The sequence below is a fragment of the Podarcis bocagei genome (genome assembly GCF_964188305.1).
Source record: "Podarcis bocagei genome assembly, chromosome: 16".
NCBI lineage: Eukaryota > Metazoa > Chordata > Lepidosauria > Squamata > Lacertidae > Podarcis > Podarcis bocagei.
The window spans coordinates 24412317-24429559 of NC_138142.1; the positions used below are offsets into that span (position 1 = coordinate 24412317).

The 17243-nt window shown below is 46.4% G+C and overlaps 1 protein-coding gene across 1 annotated transcript in view; it reads right to left on the reverse strand.

The window, feature by feature from the left end:
• The window catches only part of KSR2 (kinase suppressor of ras 2), a gene marked incomplete at its 3' end in the record, with an annotated part of 190741 nt that overhangs the window by 92226 nt on the left and 81272 nt on the right, over positions 1–17243 (reverse strand). Inside the window, exon 5 of the mRNA XM_081175270.1 lies at positions 6771–6952. Coding sequence (XP_081031396.1) covers positions 6771–6952 — 182 coding nt within the window. The remainder of the gene's footprint in view (positions 1–6770; positions 6953–17243) is intronic.

The following is a 17243-nucleotide window of genomic DNA, read 5'->3' on the forward strand; positions in this document are numbered from 1 at the left end:
TCTGTCAATCCTACCTCAGCACTGTCTCTACTGACTGGTGGTGGCTTTCCAGGTTTTCAAGCAGAGGACACGCTCAGTCCTAGTTGGAGATGCTGGGGATTGAACCTGGGACCTTCTGCAGGCAAAGCCAATGCTCTCCCATTAAGCTGTGGAGGTTCCCTTAAAAATAACAGCAAGATTCTAGTCCTCATGGTACTGGGGGAAAGCACTGATTTAAACATGGGCGAAAGAAGCTGCTTTATACAGTGTCAGACCATTGGTCCATTGGTAGCCTGTGCCCTCCAGGGTTTCAGATGGACAGGGGGGCATCCCCAGTCCTGCTTGGAGATGCCAAAGATTGAAGCTGGGAGCATCTGCATGCAAGGCAGACCCCCCCCCCATCACTGAGACACAACACTCAACCCCTTTCCTCATCCAGGCAAAATATGGCAACGGCTCCCAAAGTATCTGCCTTCTCCCTGCAGCTCTGAGGATGGGAGATAAGAAGATGCTAAGAAAGTATTGTTGACCCAGAAATGGAAGCAAGAAGAAATATCGACGAAAGAAGAATACCAGACGAAATTAATGGGCTACGCAGAATTGGACAAAAGGACAGGAAGGATTCGAAACCTGCGGGACCAGAGATTCACAGAAGATTGGAAGAAATATACGATTTATTTGAAGAGCAACTGTAATCAACAAATTACGCTAGTCGGACTACAAGAAGTTTTGTAAGGAGGAATATATGAAATATTGCAAAGAAGAGAAAGAAGAGAGATATTAGTTATGATACTTAAATGTAATAGTGAAAGTAAGAAATGTAAATTAAGTGGATAAGATTGGAAAATTTTCAGATGTGATTGATGGAAGTAAAAAAAATTGTATAAGATATAAAAGTATGTTTAATAATTGTTGAAAATGATATGTGTATACACACACACACACACACACACACACAGTGGTACCTCAGGTTAAGTACTTAATTCGTTCAGGAGGTCCGTACTTAACCTGAAACTGTTCTTAACCTGAGGTACCACTTTAGCTAATGGGGCCTCCCGCTGCCGCTGCGCCGCTGGAGCACAATTTCTGTTCTCATCCTGAAGCAAAGTTCTTAACCCAAGGTACTATTTCTGGGTTAGTGGAGTCTGCAACCTGAAGCATATGTAACCTGAAGCAAATGCAACCAGAGGTACCACTGTATGATGCTAAGAAAGGCCTGGCTGCTTCTAGAAAGATCTCAACAGCCAACTGATGTCAAGAGCCAGAAGGCACACACACAGCCCACAGAAATGCCTTTGGAGCTGCTATTTAACTTGTGAAGGAAATCACGTCCCCCCCGGGAGATAAGCAGGAGCTTGGCTTGGTGATCTGGGGCATGCCATGTCACCGACGACGTCAGCAAAAACTGCCAGAAGGGAAACCTCAGCAACACCGATGGCAGGCAGCAACGCTGATGGCCTGACCCCTTCCATCTGGACGTCTTCTCCTGTTTTGATGACATTTGCTGCATGGATGGGGTTTCTTCCCCCCCCCTTCTCTCGCTGGCAAATGAAAGAAATGGCCACTAGCCACAATGGCTATGCTTTGCCTCCGTGGTCAGAGGCAGCAATGCTTCTGAATACCAGCTGCTGGAAACCACAGGAGGGGAGAGGGCTCTTGGCTCGGTCCTGCTTGAAGGTTTCCAACAGACATCTGGTTGGCCACTGTGCGAATAGGATGCTGGACTAGATAGGCCATTGGCCTGATGCAGCAGGATCATTTATATTTTAAATAAAGAAGTGGATTCAACAACAGAATGTTGCAGCACCAAGTGCTCCTGTTTGATGTTGGCCACAGTGGCATGTGACAGCATCTTAACACAGCATCAGCATCTTAAAAAGCAGAGACATCACCTTGCCAACAAAGGTCCATATAGTTAAAGCTATGGTTTTCCCAGTAGTGATGTATGGAAGTGAGAGCTGGACCATAAAGAAGGCTGATTGCCGAAGAATTGATGCTTTTGAATTATGGTGCTGGAGGAGACTCTTGAGAGTCCCATGGACTGCAAGAAGATCAAACCGATCCATTCTGAAGGAAATCAGCCCTGAGTGCTCACGGGAAGGACAGATCCTGAAGCTGAGACACCAATACTTTGGCCACCTCATGAGAAGAGAGGACTCCCTGGAAAAGACCCTGATGGTGGGAAAGCTGGAGGGCACAAGGAGAAGGGGACAACAGAGGATGAGATGGTTGGATAGTGTTCTCGAAACTACGAACATTAGTTTGACTAAACTGCGGGAGGCAGTGGAAGACAGGAGTGCCTGGCGTGCTCTGGCCCATGGGGTCACGAAGAGTCGGACACGACTAAACGACTAAACAACAACAACAAAACGGTGACATGAAGATGCTGAGGGGTCAGGCAAGGCCTCCTTCCACCTGCCTTGCCCCACCCTTCAGTCTCTGCTTCTCAATTTGTATTGTATTATTTTATGCACTGTGGCTTGTCGTTGTTTTATTGATTGTAGTTTAGAAATGATTGATTGTAATTGTTAAGAGTGGATTTCTGTTTAATTTTTATATGCTGATATTTAATATTATTCTATACTAGTCTAATGAACGTTGAATGTTACTTTATTTGATGTAGTTTGCGGATTTTAAAGTTATGTTTTATTATCAGATTTTTGTTTTGCATTAGATTGTTATAAGGTGTACATTCTTTGTCTCTTCAGCTTGTAAACTGCCTTGGGTATTGTAAGATAGAAAGACGGTATACAAATTAAAAGTGATGGTGGTGGTGGTGATAGACAAAATGGGTCATCAGCCCATGTTCTTATGCCTGATCTTGCCACCGTTCTCCATGCTTTTGTAATGTCCAAGTTACAGTAGATTAATTTGGTGGTTTTTTAAATGCATCATTCATGTAGAGCCGGCTAGGAAGAGTGTTTGGGAGTTTGGATTAGTCCAGAATATGGCTGCCAGTTTTATGAATAGGGACCTACCGGTTCAGTCATCTTTCACCCAGTGCTACTTGGAATTGTTTTGTTTCCTTTCTCTGAGCATTTATATCCTCCCTTGTTACAATAAGATAAGACTCAAGACAGCTAACAAATAAAGATATAAATCACAGCCGAGAAAACCTAACAAAAGTAATTTTAAAAGAAGTTAAAAAAAAAAGGATGACAGAATTATATTGTTGGAGGTCTGCTATACAGATGTAGTTGAGAGATTCTGAGCAGATAAAAGAAAGCACATAGTTAAACTATGGAACTTGCTCCTACAGGAGGCAGTGGTGGTCACTAACTTAGATGGTTTTAAGAGAGGGTTAGACCAGGGGTCAGCAACCTTTTTCAGCCATGGACTGGTCCACCGTCCCTCAGACCATGTGGGGGGGGGGCAGACTATATTTGGGGGGGGGGGGAATGAACGATTTCCTATGCCCCACAAATAACCCAGAGATGCATTTTAAATAAAAGGACACATTCTACTCATGTAAAAACACGCTGATTCCTGGAAGAAGAAGAAGAAGAAGATGAAGAAGAAGAGGAGGAGGAGGAGTTTGGATTTGATATCCCGCTTTATCACTACCCTAAGAAGTCTCAAAGCGGCTAACAATCTCCTTTCCCTTCCTCCCCCACAACAAACACTCTGTGAGGTGAGTGAGGCTGAGACTTCAGAGAAGTGTGACTAGCCCAAGGTCACCCAGCAGCTGCATGTGGAGGAGCGGGGAAGCGAACCCGGTTCACCAGATTACGAGTCTACCACTCTTAACCACTACACCACACTGGCTCTAACTCCGGACCGTCCGCAGGCCAGATTTAAAAGGCGATTGGGCTGCATCCGGCCCCTGGGCCTTAGGTTGCTGACCCCTGTGTTAGACCAATTCATGGAGGAGAAGGCTTCCCACTACTCACCACAATGGTTATGTTCTACTTGAACCACCAGAGGCAGTAATGCTTCTGAATACCAGTTGTTTGGAACCGCAGGAGAGGAAAGGGCTCTTAGAGGTTTCCAACAGGTCCTGCTTAGAGGTTTCCAACAGGCATCTGGTTGGTCACTGGGAGAACAGGATGCTGGACTAGATGGGCCATTGGCCTGATGCAGCAGGATCATTTATATTTTAAATAAAGAAGTGGATCCAACAACAGAGTGTTGCAGCACCAAGGGCTCCTGTTTGCTGTTCCAGCCGGCCATCTTTACCCTTTCCCAGAACACTCCATTGTATTACTCCCATGCACCTAGTTTTCCAACTTGCCCCCTCCGACAGTCAGGCAACAGACTGTTTGGGGGTAATTTTCCCCCGGGGTTTGTGTGTTTAAAAATACGTTTTGTGCTTTTGCAAACTGCAGCGTTCTTCCCAAGCCTACTAGTGTCTCCCTGTCTACTCCACAACAGCAGAGGTTCTTCCTTGAGGAAGAAATCTTTATTGAGGTAAAGATAAGAGATATAGACTGGGGACTCAGCTACATTAGTACAGGAACAACGATTTGAATGTATTATGAATATGCAACACCAGATGGCACCAGAGAGCAGAAAATTTTTCTACGTGGTTTTCCATAGGTTTTTTCCCCCTTTTGTTATAACGATCTAATTTCTGACGTATTTATAGTGGTTATTTTCCTGTGCATAGATCCACCCTTAGAAGGTAAAGGTCAAGGACCCCTGGATGGTTAATTCAGGTCAAAGGTGACTATGGGTTGCGGCACTAATCTCACTTCACGCCGAGCGACCCAACGTTTGTCCACAGAAAGCTTTCTGGGTCATGTGGCCAGTATGACTAAACTGCTTCTGGTGCAATGGGACACTGTGATGAGTTCCAGAGCGCACAGAAACGCCATTTACCTTCCCGCCACAGCAGTACCTATTTCTCTATTTGCACTGGTGTGCTTTCGAACTGCTAGGTTGGCAGGAGCTGGGACAGAGCAGCAGGAGCTCACGCTGTCGTGGGGATTTGAACCGCTGACCTTCCGATTGGCAAGCCCAAGAGGCTCAGCGGTTTAGACCACAGCGCCACCCAAGTCCCCCACCCTTAGAAACAGGTAATGAATCACAGCAGCCATTACACTCAGGCTTGATGACAGGAAAGGCAAAGCTAGTTGGGCTAAGACTGTAGCTTGAAGGTAACCCAAAGGTCATCTAGTCCAAACCCCAACAATGCAGGAATCAATGCAGCAGTCCAAGTCAAAGGAGTCCAAGAATGGCAAGGAGGTCAGAATGGCATAGAAGCAACAAAGTCGTCCCAATAAGTTGCCACACCTGCTCACCAAGCTTACAAAGATGGTAAGGCATGCTTGCTCATGAGACTCTAGTACACGGGTAGGCAACCTAAGGCCCATGGGCCACAAGCAGCACACGGGGGTCATTTAACCGGTCCATGAGCCACCCCCGAACCAAGCCATCCGCTCAGTGAGTCCCCGCGTGCTGCACTAAACCGGCACAGTGTGGCGCGGGGACTCGCTTCCGTGACGCCGGAAATCGTGTCTGTGCATGCGCAGATGCCGAAAATTGCATCTGCACAGACACAGACGCCAGAAATCACAAAGAGAGAGTGCAATCTGGCCCATGGACAGATCTCTGCTGGAGTGAGGTAAATCTTGCAGACCCCTGCTCTAGTGCCTTATGAGACCACTAAGCTTGCAGACACTGGGCCACGATGTGTCTCTCTGCATCCTGGGTGACCATGCTGCACTGTGCCCTCCCCTACCCCTAGCGATGGACGGATGCCCTTCCCAGCTTCCACTACTCTGCTCCTTTCCTTGGGAGGGGAAGAGTGGCGATGGGAGTTTCAATTCCCCAGCTGGGGCAACCAGATCGAGGGAAGGGGAGGTAGTGGCCTTCTCCAGACTCTGTTCACCCTCTATGTCAGCCTTTCTCAACCTGTGGGTCCCCAGATGCTGTTGAACTACAACTCCCATCACCCCTAGCTAGCAAGGCCAGAGCTCAGGGATGATGGGAGTTGTAGTCCAACAACATCTGGGGACCCACAGATTGAGAATCACTGCTCTATGTCATGCTCCTGTTCCCCTTCCTCATCTGTCTCAGTCTGCCACTACACTCCTGAGTCTCTCATGAATGGGTGGAATTTGTATGAATTTGTACGAAAACTGCACCCAACTGCACCCAACCTTTGGAACTCCCTGCCTATTGACATTGGGCAGGCTCATTTGCTGTGCCCTTTTCAGCCCCTGCTGGAAATATTTTTGTTGAAGCAAGCCTATCAGGACATTCAGAATGTTGAATTCAAGTTTCAATCCGATTTTTAGGCTATTGTCGATCTTATTTTTATGTGTTACTCATTCAAACAGTTGTTTTCAACTCTTGCTCTCATCATATATATATTTTTTTGCAAATAGCTTGGAGGTTTCCTTTGGGGGGGCGTTTTGGTTATGGTCTCGCCATGCATGAAATGTTATGAAATAAATAAGTAAGCAAATTTATTGGCTACGTAACAAATGAGACTTTATCGCCCGGGGACTGGAATTAGAGGGACTGATCAGCGATCTTTTGGGGCACTCTCTAAACCAACACACAAACCATTGCAAAAATTTGGGTTCGGCTTTCTTATCTAGAAACATGGCTACTTTCATTCCACCCTGTGTAGTGAAAGCCAGTTCTGGAAGCCAGGCCTGTTTGGAAAGACTCTCGCCAGCCCCCAGGCACCCTCATGGAATTTGACGGAATTGTAGGATCGGAAAGGACCCCAGAGGCTTATCTGGGCCCCACACCCTGCAATGCATGCTCAGTGCTCTGGCATGATTACCAACCCGCCCCCCTTCCTCCTCTCCCACTGTAGCCCCACATCAGGGCTGACTTACTAGTGGAAAAGGTGCCATCCGTGTGGACAGGTGGGGTGGAAGGGAGGAAAGGCGGGTGTCCAACGAAGAAAGACCGTAGGGAGCGTTCTGAGAGAAGCGGGGAGCGCTGGGCAGGGATATTCTCACAGCTCCCAACGCTGTTGTGGATCTTGAGGTTCAACGGCTTGTTCTTTTTCTTCACTCTGTGGGAAAAGGAGAAGATAAGGCATGAGGAAGATCCACAGCAGAAGGAAGATAATTCATACCGTACTTTTCTGTGTACAGTGGTACCTTGGTTTGCATAAGTCTTGGTTTGCATACATTTTGGATTACAAACACGTCAAACCCGGAAGTGCACGTCCCGATTTGCAACCTTTTTTTTTTTGGATTCCAACCTTATTTTTATTTGATTACGAACAATTTTTGGGGGGAGGCCCCATTGGCGAAAGCGCACCTTGGGTTACAACCTGTTTTGGTTTACAAACGGATCTCCGGAACAGATTATGGTTGTAAACCAAGGTGCCACTATATAATATTATGTTTGTTTCATTAAAAATCATGCTAAAAAGTGGGGGTCATCTTATACATGGATAGTGCATAGGGTGGAAGTTAGATTGGTTGCTGTCAGCGGCTATTGTGCATGTTATTGGTTGCTGCATCAATGGGTGGTGGATTGGCTGACGCTCTGGCAGTTGGGCGGGCGATTGGCGATAGGACAGACGGGAGGCAGATTTTGTGACTCGTGCGGGTGAGTGATTCTCGGCAACCCCCCCAAAAAAAGCTCAACAACTCTGTGCCATCTCCCCCCATTTTCTTAAATGTGAGTCCCCCCAAATAGGGGGAGTCTTATAGATGGAAAAGCACGGTAGTTTGCATGGATTGCAAAACACCAACATGTAAGTAAAGGAGAGGCCAGGTCAGAAGAAACAGACATGAAGCTCCAGCAGAGCAGTCCAAAGACCCACCTAGCTTAGCATCCTGCCTCTGACAGTGGTCAGCCACCAAAAGTTTCTAGGGATCTCTCTTGCAGGTTTCAGACAGAAGGTGTTCTAGTTGTTTGCTCGAGCTTTTAATGGGATAGAACGGTGCAGATCTCAGACCCTCCAAGTGTCCCTATTTCCCAGGGACAGTCCCAGATTTACAGAAGCTTCGAGAGCAGAGTTTGAAAACCCCACTCAGCCATGAAGCTCACCAGATGACCTTGGACCAGTCACCGTCTCTTAGCCAAGCCAACCTCCCAGGGTTGTTGTGAAGATGAAATGAAATGGGGAGGAGGCGGAGAACCATGTACACCACCTTGATATCCTTGGGGTATCCTTGGGAGATAAAGGTGGAACATAAATAAATGTTTTTTTTAAAAAAAATGGGAGTGAGGGTGGATGGAATGGAGTGTGCTGGGAGAGAGCCTGGCTGAAACAAAAGCCAACGAGGTAAATCTGAGGCATGATTATTGCTAATTTAAAACTTAGCACTCAACACTCTTATATTGTGCAGCGGGTCCCACTTGTCTGAGAGACATTCACTCAGCGATAACCCTGGCATTGGCAAAGGAGAATTTCTGGGAGCAGAATTCTTTCTGCATCTCAGTTGCCTATGCAGGAATAGGGGGCCTCTTCACCAGGAAGCAGGACGGATCATTCCGCCCTCTTGTGGCGGGAAAGGGAACGGGCCGCTGGAACTCAGCCCCAACAAAGTCAACTGGGGCCATTTCTGCTCAGCTATTTCTCCATTAACTCTTCCCAATTTATCTTGCCTAGGCTGCAAACACCCTGATTTATGTCAAGACTGAGATGATACATCTTGCGCCTCCTCCTGCCCCCTACACCCAAGTGACAGGTGTTTTAGGAATAGCCGCCTCAATCCATCTCTGTCTCCTAGGCAATTTCCCTCTTTGTGGAGAGCTCTCCCTGCCCCCCTCCTTCGAACCGTGCAAGTTCAGCCAAGCAGCGACGGTGAGCTCTAAGCAAAAACCTTGTTAACTTCCTAGATCGGGGAGCACACTCCTGTAAGCCGGCTATGATGGAGCACAGTATTAAATGCTTCGCTGAAATAGGATCTCTAAAAGTGAAGGATGGTTAGCAGACACCCTCTTGCCCCCCCATCCCTCCCCAACAAAAAACATTATATAATCAGAAGCTGGAGATTCTACAGTAGGTACCCATCATCATGGGGAGAGCTGTAGCAAGCGTGAATGATTCACAAAGGTTGATGGTCTCATAGAAACTGCAGAAGATGCCTCATACCAGGTCATACTGAATACCAGTTGTATTGCAGTTTGCTGTTGTTGATGATGATGATATTATTATTATTATTATTATTATTATTATTATTATTATTATTACTTTTATTAACTACAACAAATCCAGAATGCAGGAGCTAGACTGGTGACTGGGAGTGGCCGCCAAGACCATATAACACCAGTCCTGAAAGACCAACATTGGCTCCCAGTACGTTTCCGAGCACAATTCAAAGTGTTGGTGCTGACCTTTAAAGCCCTAAACGGCCTCGGTCCAGTATATCTGAAGGAGCATCTCCACCGCCACCATTCAGCCCAGACACTGAGGTCCAGCTCCGAGGGCCTTCTGGCGGTTCCCGCACTGCGAGAAGTGAGGTTACAGGGAACCAGGCAGAGGGCGTTCTTGGTGGTGGCGCCTGCCCTGTGGAATGCCCTCCCATTAGATGTAAAGGGAATAAAAAACTATTTGCCTTTTTGAAGACATCTGAAGGCAGCCCTGCTTAGGGAAGTTTTTAATGATTGATATTTTGATGCTTGATGACGACGATGACAACGATGATGATGATGATGACGATTCTGTTGGGAGCCGCCCAGAGTGGCTGAGGAAACCCAGCCAGATGGGCACGGTATAAATAAAAAAATATTATTGTTGCTATATATTATTATTTGTACCCCACCCATCTTGACTGGGTTGCCCCAGCCACTTTGGGCAGCTTCCAGCATATATAAAAACATAATAAAACATTAAACCTTAAAAATGTCTCTGAACAGGGCTGCCTTCAGATGTCTTCCAAAAGTCAGATAATTGTTTATCTCCTTGACATCTGGTGGGAGGGTGTTCCACAGGGTGGGCGCCACTACCGAGAAGGCCCTCTGCCTGGTTCCCTGTAACTGCACTTCTCAAGGTGAGGGAACCACCAAGAGGCCCTCAGAGCTGGACCTCAGTGTCTTGACCAACAAAAAGTTTCCAAGGGAGACTTCAGCATGAAACTGCTGGTGATGATTAAAGTGCACCAGGATCTCTTGTTGGCTTTTCCACAACGAACTGCCCCATTGTCGTGTGATGCACTGACGGCGCTACACGAATGTTGTCGTTCTGCGCATGGATGAAAAGCTGCATTAGAAATAAATCTATATTCAGGTTCCAGATTTAGGATCCCAACTCATTTTGTTTTCTAAGCGCAGAGAAGAGAAAGGGGCCCTAAAAGGTCACGCAAAGGGAAGGTGATGGTGCCAGGTGCTTGCCCTCCCAGCCTACAGCAGACATCCTTCCTGTGTGCCTGTTGGCAGCACATGCCCATCAGATCCCTGGGCATCTGGAGAAGCCCTCCGTAGGAAATGACTGCATTGCAGAACCTCCAGAGCCGGCCAAAGTAGCTTGCAAAAGAGGGAGGTGAGGGGGGGGGGGAGAAAGAAAAACAATTATACAACCTCTCCCTAATGTGCTAATTGTTTCCTAGCACAGGAAAATGTGACGCTCGTTTCCACATCTTGTGCTGGATAGGGGACCCACTGCAGCCAATTGCTTTCATTAGCCCAAAGGACAATTGAATCAAAGGGAGGTTGTGCAACCTCCAGGCTCGGTGGCCGGCATTACTCCTCCTATGACCCCTGCCAGCTGGAACAGAATCATTCACGCTGTCCTAACAATAGCCACGCTATGGCCAAGGCCCAGCCACCACCTTCCTGGGACCTCCTGGGTAAGGTTCAGAACAAGGGCAACCAAAATGATCGAAGGGGATGGAGCCGCTCTCCTATAAGAAAAGGCTACAGCGTCTGGGGTTTTTTAGTTGCGAGAAAAGGTGAGGAAGATGCTGCATGCTATAAAATTAGAACATTATGCCTGGCCTGGAGAAAGTGGATTGGAGGGATCTCCTTCTCTCTCGTCCTTGGGTCCTGCTTCCAGGTTTCCCATTGGGGAATATGGCTGGCCATTGTGAGAACCATATGCTGGACTAGATGGGCCATTGGCCTGATCCAGCAGGGCTCAGAGTTTTTAGTTTAAAGAGAGTAAGAGGCAGCATGATATAGGTGGGAAAAATGATGCATGGCATCGAGTAAGCAGACAGAGAAACATTTTTCTCCCTCTCTGATAACCCTCAAAGTTGTGGGCATGCCATGGAGCTGAATATTGGAAGAACCAGGACTTCCATGCAGAACATAGTTAAACTATGGAACTCGCTCTCGCGGGAGACAAAAGTTGGCCACCAATTTGGATGGCTTTAAAAGACAAATTCATGAAGGAGAAGCCTATCAATGGCTACTAGTCCTGATGGCAATGTTCTACCTTTATGGTTGAAAGCAGCATGCTTCTGGGCCCCAGTTGCTGGAAACCACAGAAGGAGAGAGAACAAGAGTGCTGCCATATTTTGGTCAAAAACAATGCCATGGATGGCTCCAAGTAAATAACTCACCTCTCCCCAAGAAACGTGGAGCACAGAATGAGCTCTTTCAAGCTCCTGCCTCCAAGCTATCTCCTCCAGGCTCCATCTGCTTGTGGAGAACTTCAGGGCCTCTGGCCTGAAGATGGGAGCTCCTTCTTAATTCCATAGGCTCCCACGTGCTAGATGCCCCTGGTCTAGTGAGGGGTCGTGGAGGCATCTAGTGCATCAAGAAAAGGTGCCTGTAAGGGGTCCTGACTGTGGCCTTACAGGGCCTTGTGGTCTGCAAAGTAATTCTGGGTTCTCCTGCCTGATAGCCTCAGGTCCAGGGGTCTCCTAATGTCCATCTGTCAGCTCTGAGCCCTCGACCTGACCTGGCTCCTCACCTGGTGCCCCTTCAGCCCCCAACTCTACATGTGGGTTGCATCCAGATTGAGGGGTCATGGCTTGAACGTTGCTTAGGACCCCCTGAAACCTGTCACGCTGCCGCAGCCTTCCCCAAGAGAACCAGATTCTGTCACTTTTCTCCATGCTTCTGTAACACCCAGGTGAGATTACTCCAAAAGTGGATTGGGGTATCGATGCAGACCAGACTATGAAGGGTGTTCGGGAATTTGGACTAGTTCAAAATTCAGCTGCCAGTTTTATTAAGCATCTTTCACCCAGTACTTCTCAGCATTGTTTCAATAATCTCTTTGAGCATTTTACATCCTTATGTCGTTATAATAAAATTGAGCTTGATGCGACAAACAAGTACAAATTGCAGCAAAGAAAACCTAACAACTGGAGTAACAACAACAACAACATAAAAAGGAGTAAAAATCAGACAACATAATTACTGTATTTTTTGCTCTATAAGACGCACCAGACCACAAGACACACCTAGTTTTTGAAGGAGGAAAACAAGAAAAAATATATTCTGAATCTCAGAAGCCAGAACAGCAAGAGGGATTGCTGCGCAGTGAAAGCAGCAATCCCTCTTGCTGTTCTGGATTCTGGGATAGCTGCGCAGCCTGCATTTGCTTCATAAGACGCAAACACATTTCGCCTTACTTTTTAGGAGGGGAAAAGTAAGTCTTATAGAGCAAAAAATACGGTATATTGTTGGAGGTCTGCTATACAGGTGGGCTCTGGTGTCCCTGCAGTTGATCTCCAGAGCACTGCTACATTCAGGGGTCTTCATAACAAGCCCCACTCCCCACCTGCAATTCCCAGTCCCTGGAAGTCAAAGGCATACTGGAGGGGAAATATAGGCAGTGTGACTAGTAGTCGTTGAAAGCCACCACAAAAAGCACAGACACTTCTCATTCCCTACTGGGCAGGCCAACCCCTCCTTCTTGAGTCTCCACTTTCAACTCAACGCCTTTCTGCAGCATTTATTCTACGAACATGACTCTGCAGAAGCTCATATTCTTCTCCCAAAACCTTCCCATTTATCACTCAGTTTTGGGTCATTAGCACCAACGATGCCATCAGTCTCACACATCCCACAGAAGAGGCACACACAGAGAGAGAGAGACTTTCAGCACATCCAGCACCTCAGATCTCAATGACAAACTCCGAAAACCAGGCGGGCTGGAAGCGCTTTGCCGGTGACAAGTTGTGAGAAGGACTGTCATGTCAAGAGACTCCTTTGTGTTCATCTCTACAAGCAGCTGCGATTCCATACGAGAGCGAGAGGAAAGGGAGACGCTCCGGGCCTGAGATCCGAGAGTCGGAGCAGACGGCAACGGTCCTCAAAGCCACAAATACTCTGGTGTCCCAAAGAGACAGGGAGATGAAAAATAATAGCTCCTGCTGTTGGGAGGCAACATGCCTCTGAGTCTCAGTCACTGGGGGAATCACAAGTGGGGACAGCTCCATTGCACTCACGTCCTGCTTGCCATGGTGAGTATGTTCTACTTCTGCTTCAGGAGACACAATGCCTATGGATGGCCTCTGCAAACCAACAGTGGGGAGAGTGCTGTTGCATTCAGGTCCTGCTTGTAGCTTTCCGATTGTGGCATCTGGTTGGCCATGGTGAACAGTGGATTCTGGGCTAGATGGGCCAATGGCCAGACCCAGCAGGGCTCTTCTGGTGCACTTATTATTTTATTGATGGAGTTGGAGGCTCCATCAATGGCTGCTACCCATGAATGGCTCTGTTGTGCCTCCGATGTTGGAGGGAGTATGCCTCTGAATACAAGTTGTTGGCAATTGCAGGTGTAGAGGACCCTGTTTGTGGGTTTCCCACTGGGGCATGGAATCATAGATCTGGAATCATAGTGTTAAGTTGTGGGTGAACATATCAGACGACACAGTGATTCTTCAAACAGCTCTTGTTTATTCAGAGGCCAGAACTGAACTGAACTGAAAGGTTCAGTCAGCCTGCTTATATAGAGCTCCAGTACAACGTAACTGTAAAAATTTTCTAAAACTATCCAATCACTGAACGTCACTTTCGATCCCTTATTTGCATAACTATCTATAGTATCCCCCTGCTGGCCCAGGGTGAGAACTTCAGTACATAACACATAGAGTCAGAGGGGACCCCGTGGGTCATTAGCCCAACATCCTGCAACGCGGGAATCACAACCCCAGAGCTCCAGGGTTACGTCCTAGCAATGGACTGTCCCCACCAACAGTCTAGCCAGAGGCACTTTGCACCAACTGGAGCCTCCAAACCAGGCCTGTTAAGGACAGCTAAGTGGGGCTACACCCCCAGCACACACACAAACACATCCCCACAATGTTGTACTCAGCCCCGCTCCCTGGAGCCCTGCTCCTAGCCCAACAAAGTTTCGGGAGGGTTCCTCTTTTTTCTCCCTCTCTCCATCCATAAATCAGTTACAGGCTAAATATTTACCGAGAAAATCATTTCCTAGGGAGCAGCGCCAGTGACAGCTCTCATTATTAGGAAGGATGAGTGATTCTCAGCAGAGATTTTCCCCATAACCCCCTCCTCCCCCCACCCTTCTCCGGAAAATAAATTTAAAAGAGGAGGAGGGGAGATGAATGATGATCAATGCCTGACATCATTCATCTGCCTCTATTGCTGTGAAGGCCAACGAAAGGCCGGCTGTAGCCTTGGGTATGCAATGGAGTGGGCCGGGGAAGGTGTAGCTACTTAAGAGCAGACCCCTGTCCCCCACCAGATATAGGGTTGCAGTTTAGCTAAGAGATCACCTTGCCCCATAGAAGTCTACTCGACCACTTCCATCTGTGGACCTTGCTCTGTTATAAACTGCACACAGAAGACTTTCCTCATTCGCAAGAAATCTATCTTTCAATGGGGCAGCACCCAAACTTTGGAACTCCCTGCCGATTGACAACAGACAGGTGCCTTCACCGTACTCTTTTCAGCACCTGCTAAAAACTTGTTTAGAAAAATAATTAATAAGTATAATAATAAGAATTTATTATTTATACACCACCCATTTGGCTGGGTTTCCTCAGGCACTCTGGGCTGCTCCCAACAGAATATTAAAAACACGATAAAACATCAAACGTTAAAAACCTCCCTAAACAGGGCTGCCTTCAGATGTCTTCTAAAAGTCAGATAGTTGTTTATTTCCTTGACATCTGATGGGAGGGCATTCCACAGGGCAGGCGCCACTACCAAGAAGGTCCTGTGCCTGGTTCCCTGCAACCTCACTTCTAGCAATGAGGGAACCGCCAGAAGGCCCTCAGAGCTGGACCTCAGTGTCCAGGCTGAATGATGGGGGTGGAGATGCTCCTTTGGGTATACTGGGCTGAGGCTATTTAGGGCTTTAAAGGTCAACACCAACACTTTGAATTGTGCTCAGAAACGTACTAGGAGCCAATGTAGGTCTTTCAGAACCGGTGTTATGTGGTCTCGGTGGCCACTCCCAGTCACCAGTCTAGCTGCCGCATTCTGGCTTAGCTGCAGATTAGTTGTTTAGACCAGCCACTCCAGAATGTTGTAGAAAGTTGACGGGTATTTTAATCTGTTTTTTAGCTTATGGTTGAATTCACAGGTTCCCCCCACCGCCCCGGGGTTTTAAATAGTTGTTTTTAACTGTTTTTACTGATAATTATTGTTATTGTTTTATCATCTTTGTAAACCATTTTGAGGGTTTTGGGGGGATTTTTTTACAATCAAGCGCTCTTTAAATTTTATGAAATAAATGTATAAATAAACTTCCCATCTCCTGCTATGTATACTTCAGAAGGATCATTGGTACTGAGCACATATGTATTTTTAGGCACAGGTGCACATTATTGCATGAATCTGTTTATAATAGATCATATGTAAAGACTATGACCTGGGACACTAGAATTCAAATCCCCATTCAGCCATGACGTTCACTGGGTGACCTTGGGCCAGTCTCTGTCTCTTGGCCTAACCTACCTCACAGGGCTGTTGTGAGAATAAAACGAAGAGGAGGAGAGCTACATACACCACCTTGAGTTCCTTGGAGGGAAGGTGGGATATAAATGTAAAAATAAATAAAATAAATAAGAACTGAGTTAGGTGCCAACTGTTGCGTTTGCTGAGTGTCCTGAAGGAATTTGGAAGAAATTTAAAGACTATTTGAATAAATATTGTAATATTAAAGATATGTAACCACTTGAAAGAAACAATTAGGCCTAGGATTAAACTGGAATTAAATTTATAAATAAGAAAATGTACGATAAGGAAAGTTATGTAATATGATTAGGACTGTGATATGGTCTTTTGAAACACTGATATTGGAAACTGCTACATTAAATTACTAAGAAATTCGAATGGAAGAGATTCGAGGAAGTCAAATACTATGTTTATGAAGATGGCTAGTACTTAATTTTAATTAATTAAGTGGTAATATGCTGTATGTATCTTTTTTCTTTTTTCTCTTTTTCTTTTATTCTTTGTTTGTTTTTATTATTGTTAATCTTTTTTTTACTATGTTTATCTACTGAAAATAATAAATATTATTTTTTTAAAAAGGAATTTGTGGCTCAAATGCATGCATATCTTGAGGAAAAAATACATTTAAAAAATGTAAATACATACTGCAAGGCACATTTTCAAGTGAGGTTCCCCTCCCCCACTTTTCTTTTACAGAAGTGGGATGCAAAAGTAATAGCTCGCTGGAAATAGACAGATTTTTCCTTCCCTAGCTAGAAGGAGGCAGCCAGGAGGAGAGATAAACAATCCGAACCAAGACAGAATAAAGGAGAGAGACATTGCTGGCTGTGAATAGAGGTGACCAATTCTGTCAATTTCTATTTCTCTCAGTTTTTCATTTCCCCCCTCTGGAGTTCAATTCTCCACATCAGTTTGCACTTAAAAGGGAGTGGGGGAGCTGATGAAAATTCACCAGCATTTTAGTGCAAATTTTTCCTCATATACACAGTTCTGCAAGGCAATGTCTCCTAACAATAATGCCTTTTTGCACACCACTTCCACTAATGTGATCCATGTTCGTGCCCATTTCAGCCTGGCTCCTGCCTTCCTTCTCTGGAGAGCTGTATTGCAAGATTCGGACAAGAGCGAATTTCAAAGGAGGCCTGTGTTTTGCTTTGCGTGTTGTTTTGGACATTGCGAATCAGGCAGATTTGCCTTTAAATGCTGGCTCGACCAGCCTCCCTAGCTGTGAGTTGACTTGGAGGTGCTTCGGCGTGGAAGGCAGAGGCTCTCTCTTCAGGGATCTGGTGATGGAGCAGTTCCTGTGCTATTTACTTACAGGAGTGCATTTGTCTACGCTATGCCCTTCTCGTATATCTGTAAGGCAAATGTTACACAAATGCCTTAAGTCTCTTATGCATCCAAAGGGACTAAAACCAGTAGTTTGACTTCACAGCCATGGGGAGTGCTTAGGAATGAGGCCAGAAATTGTTTCACGGGGGAAGGGAGGGCAGTGGTGTAGCGTGGTTTGCTGGTGCCCAGGACGG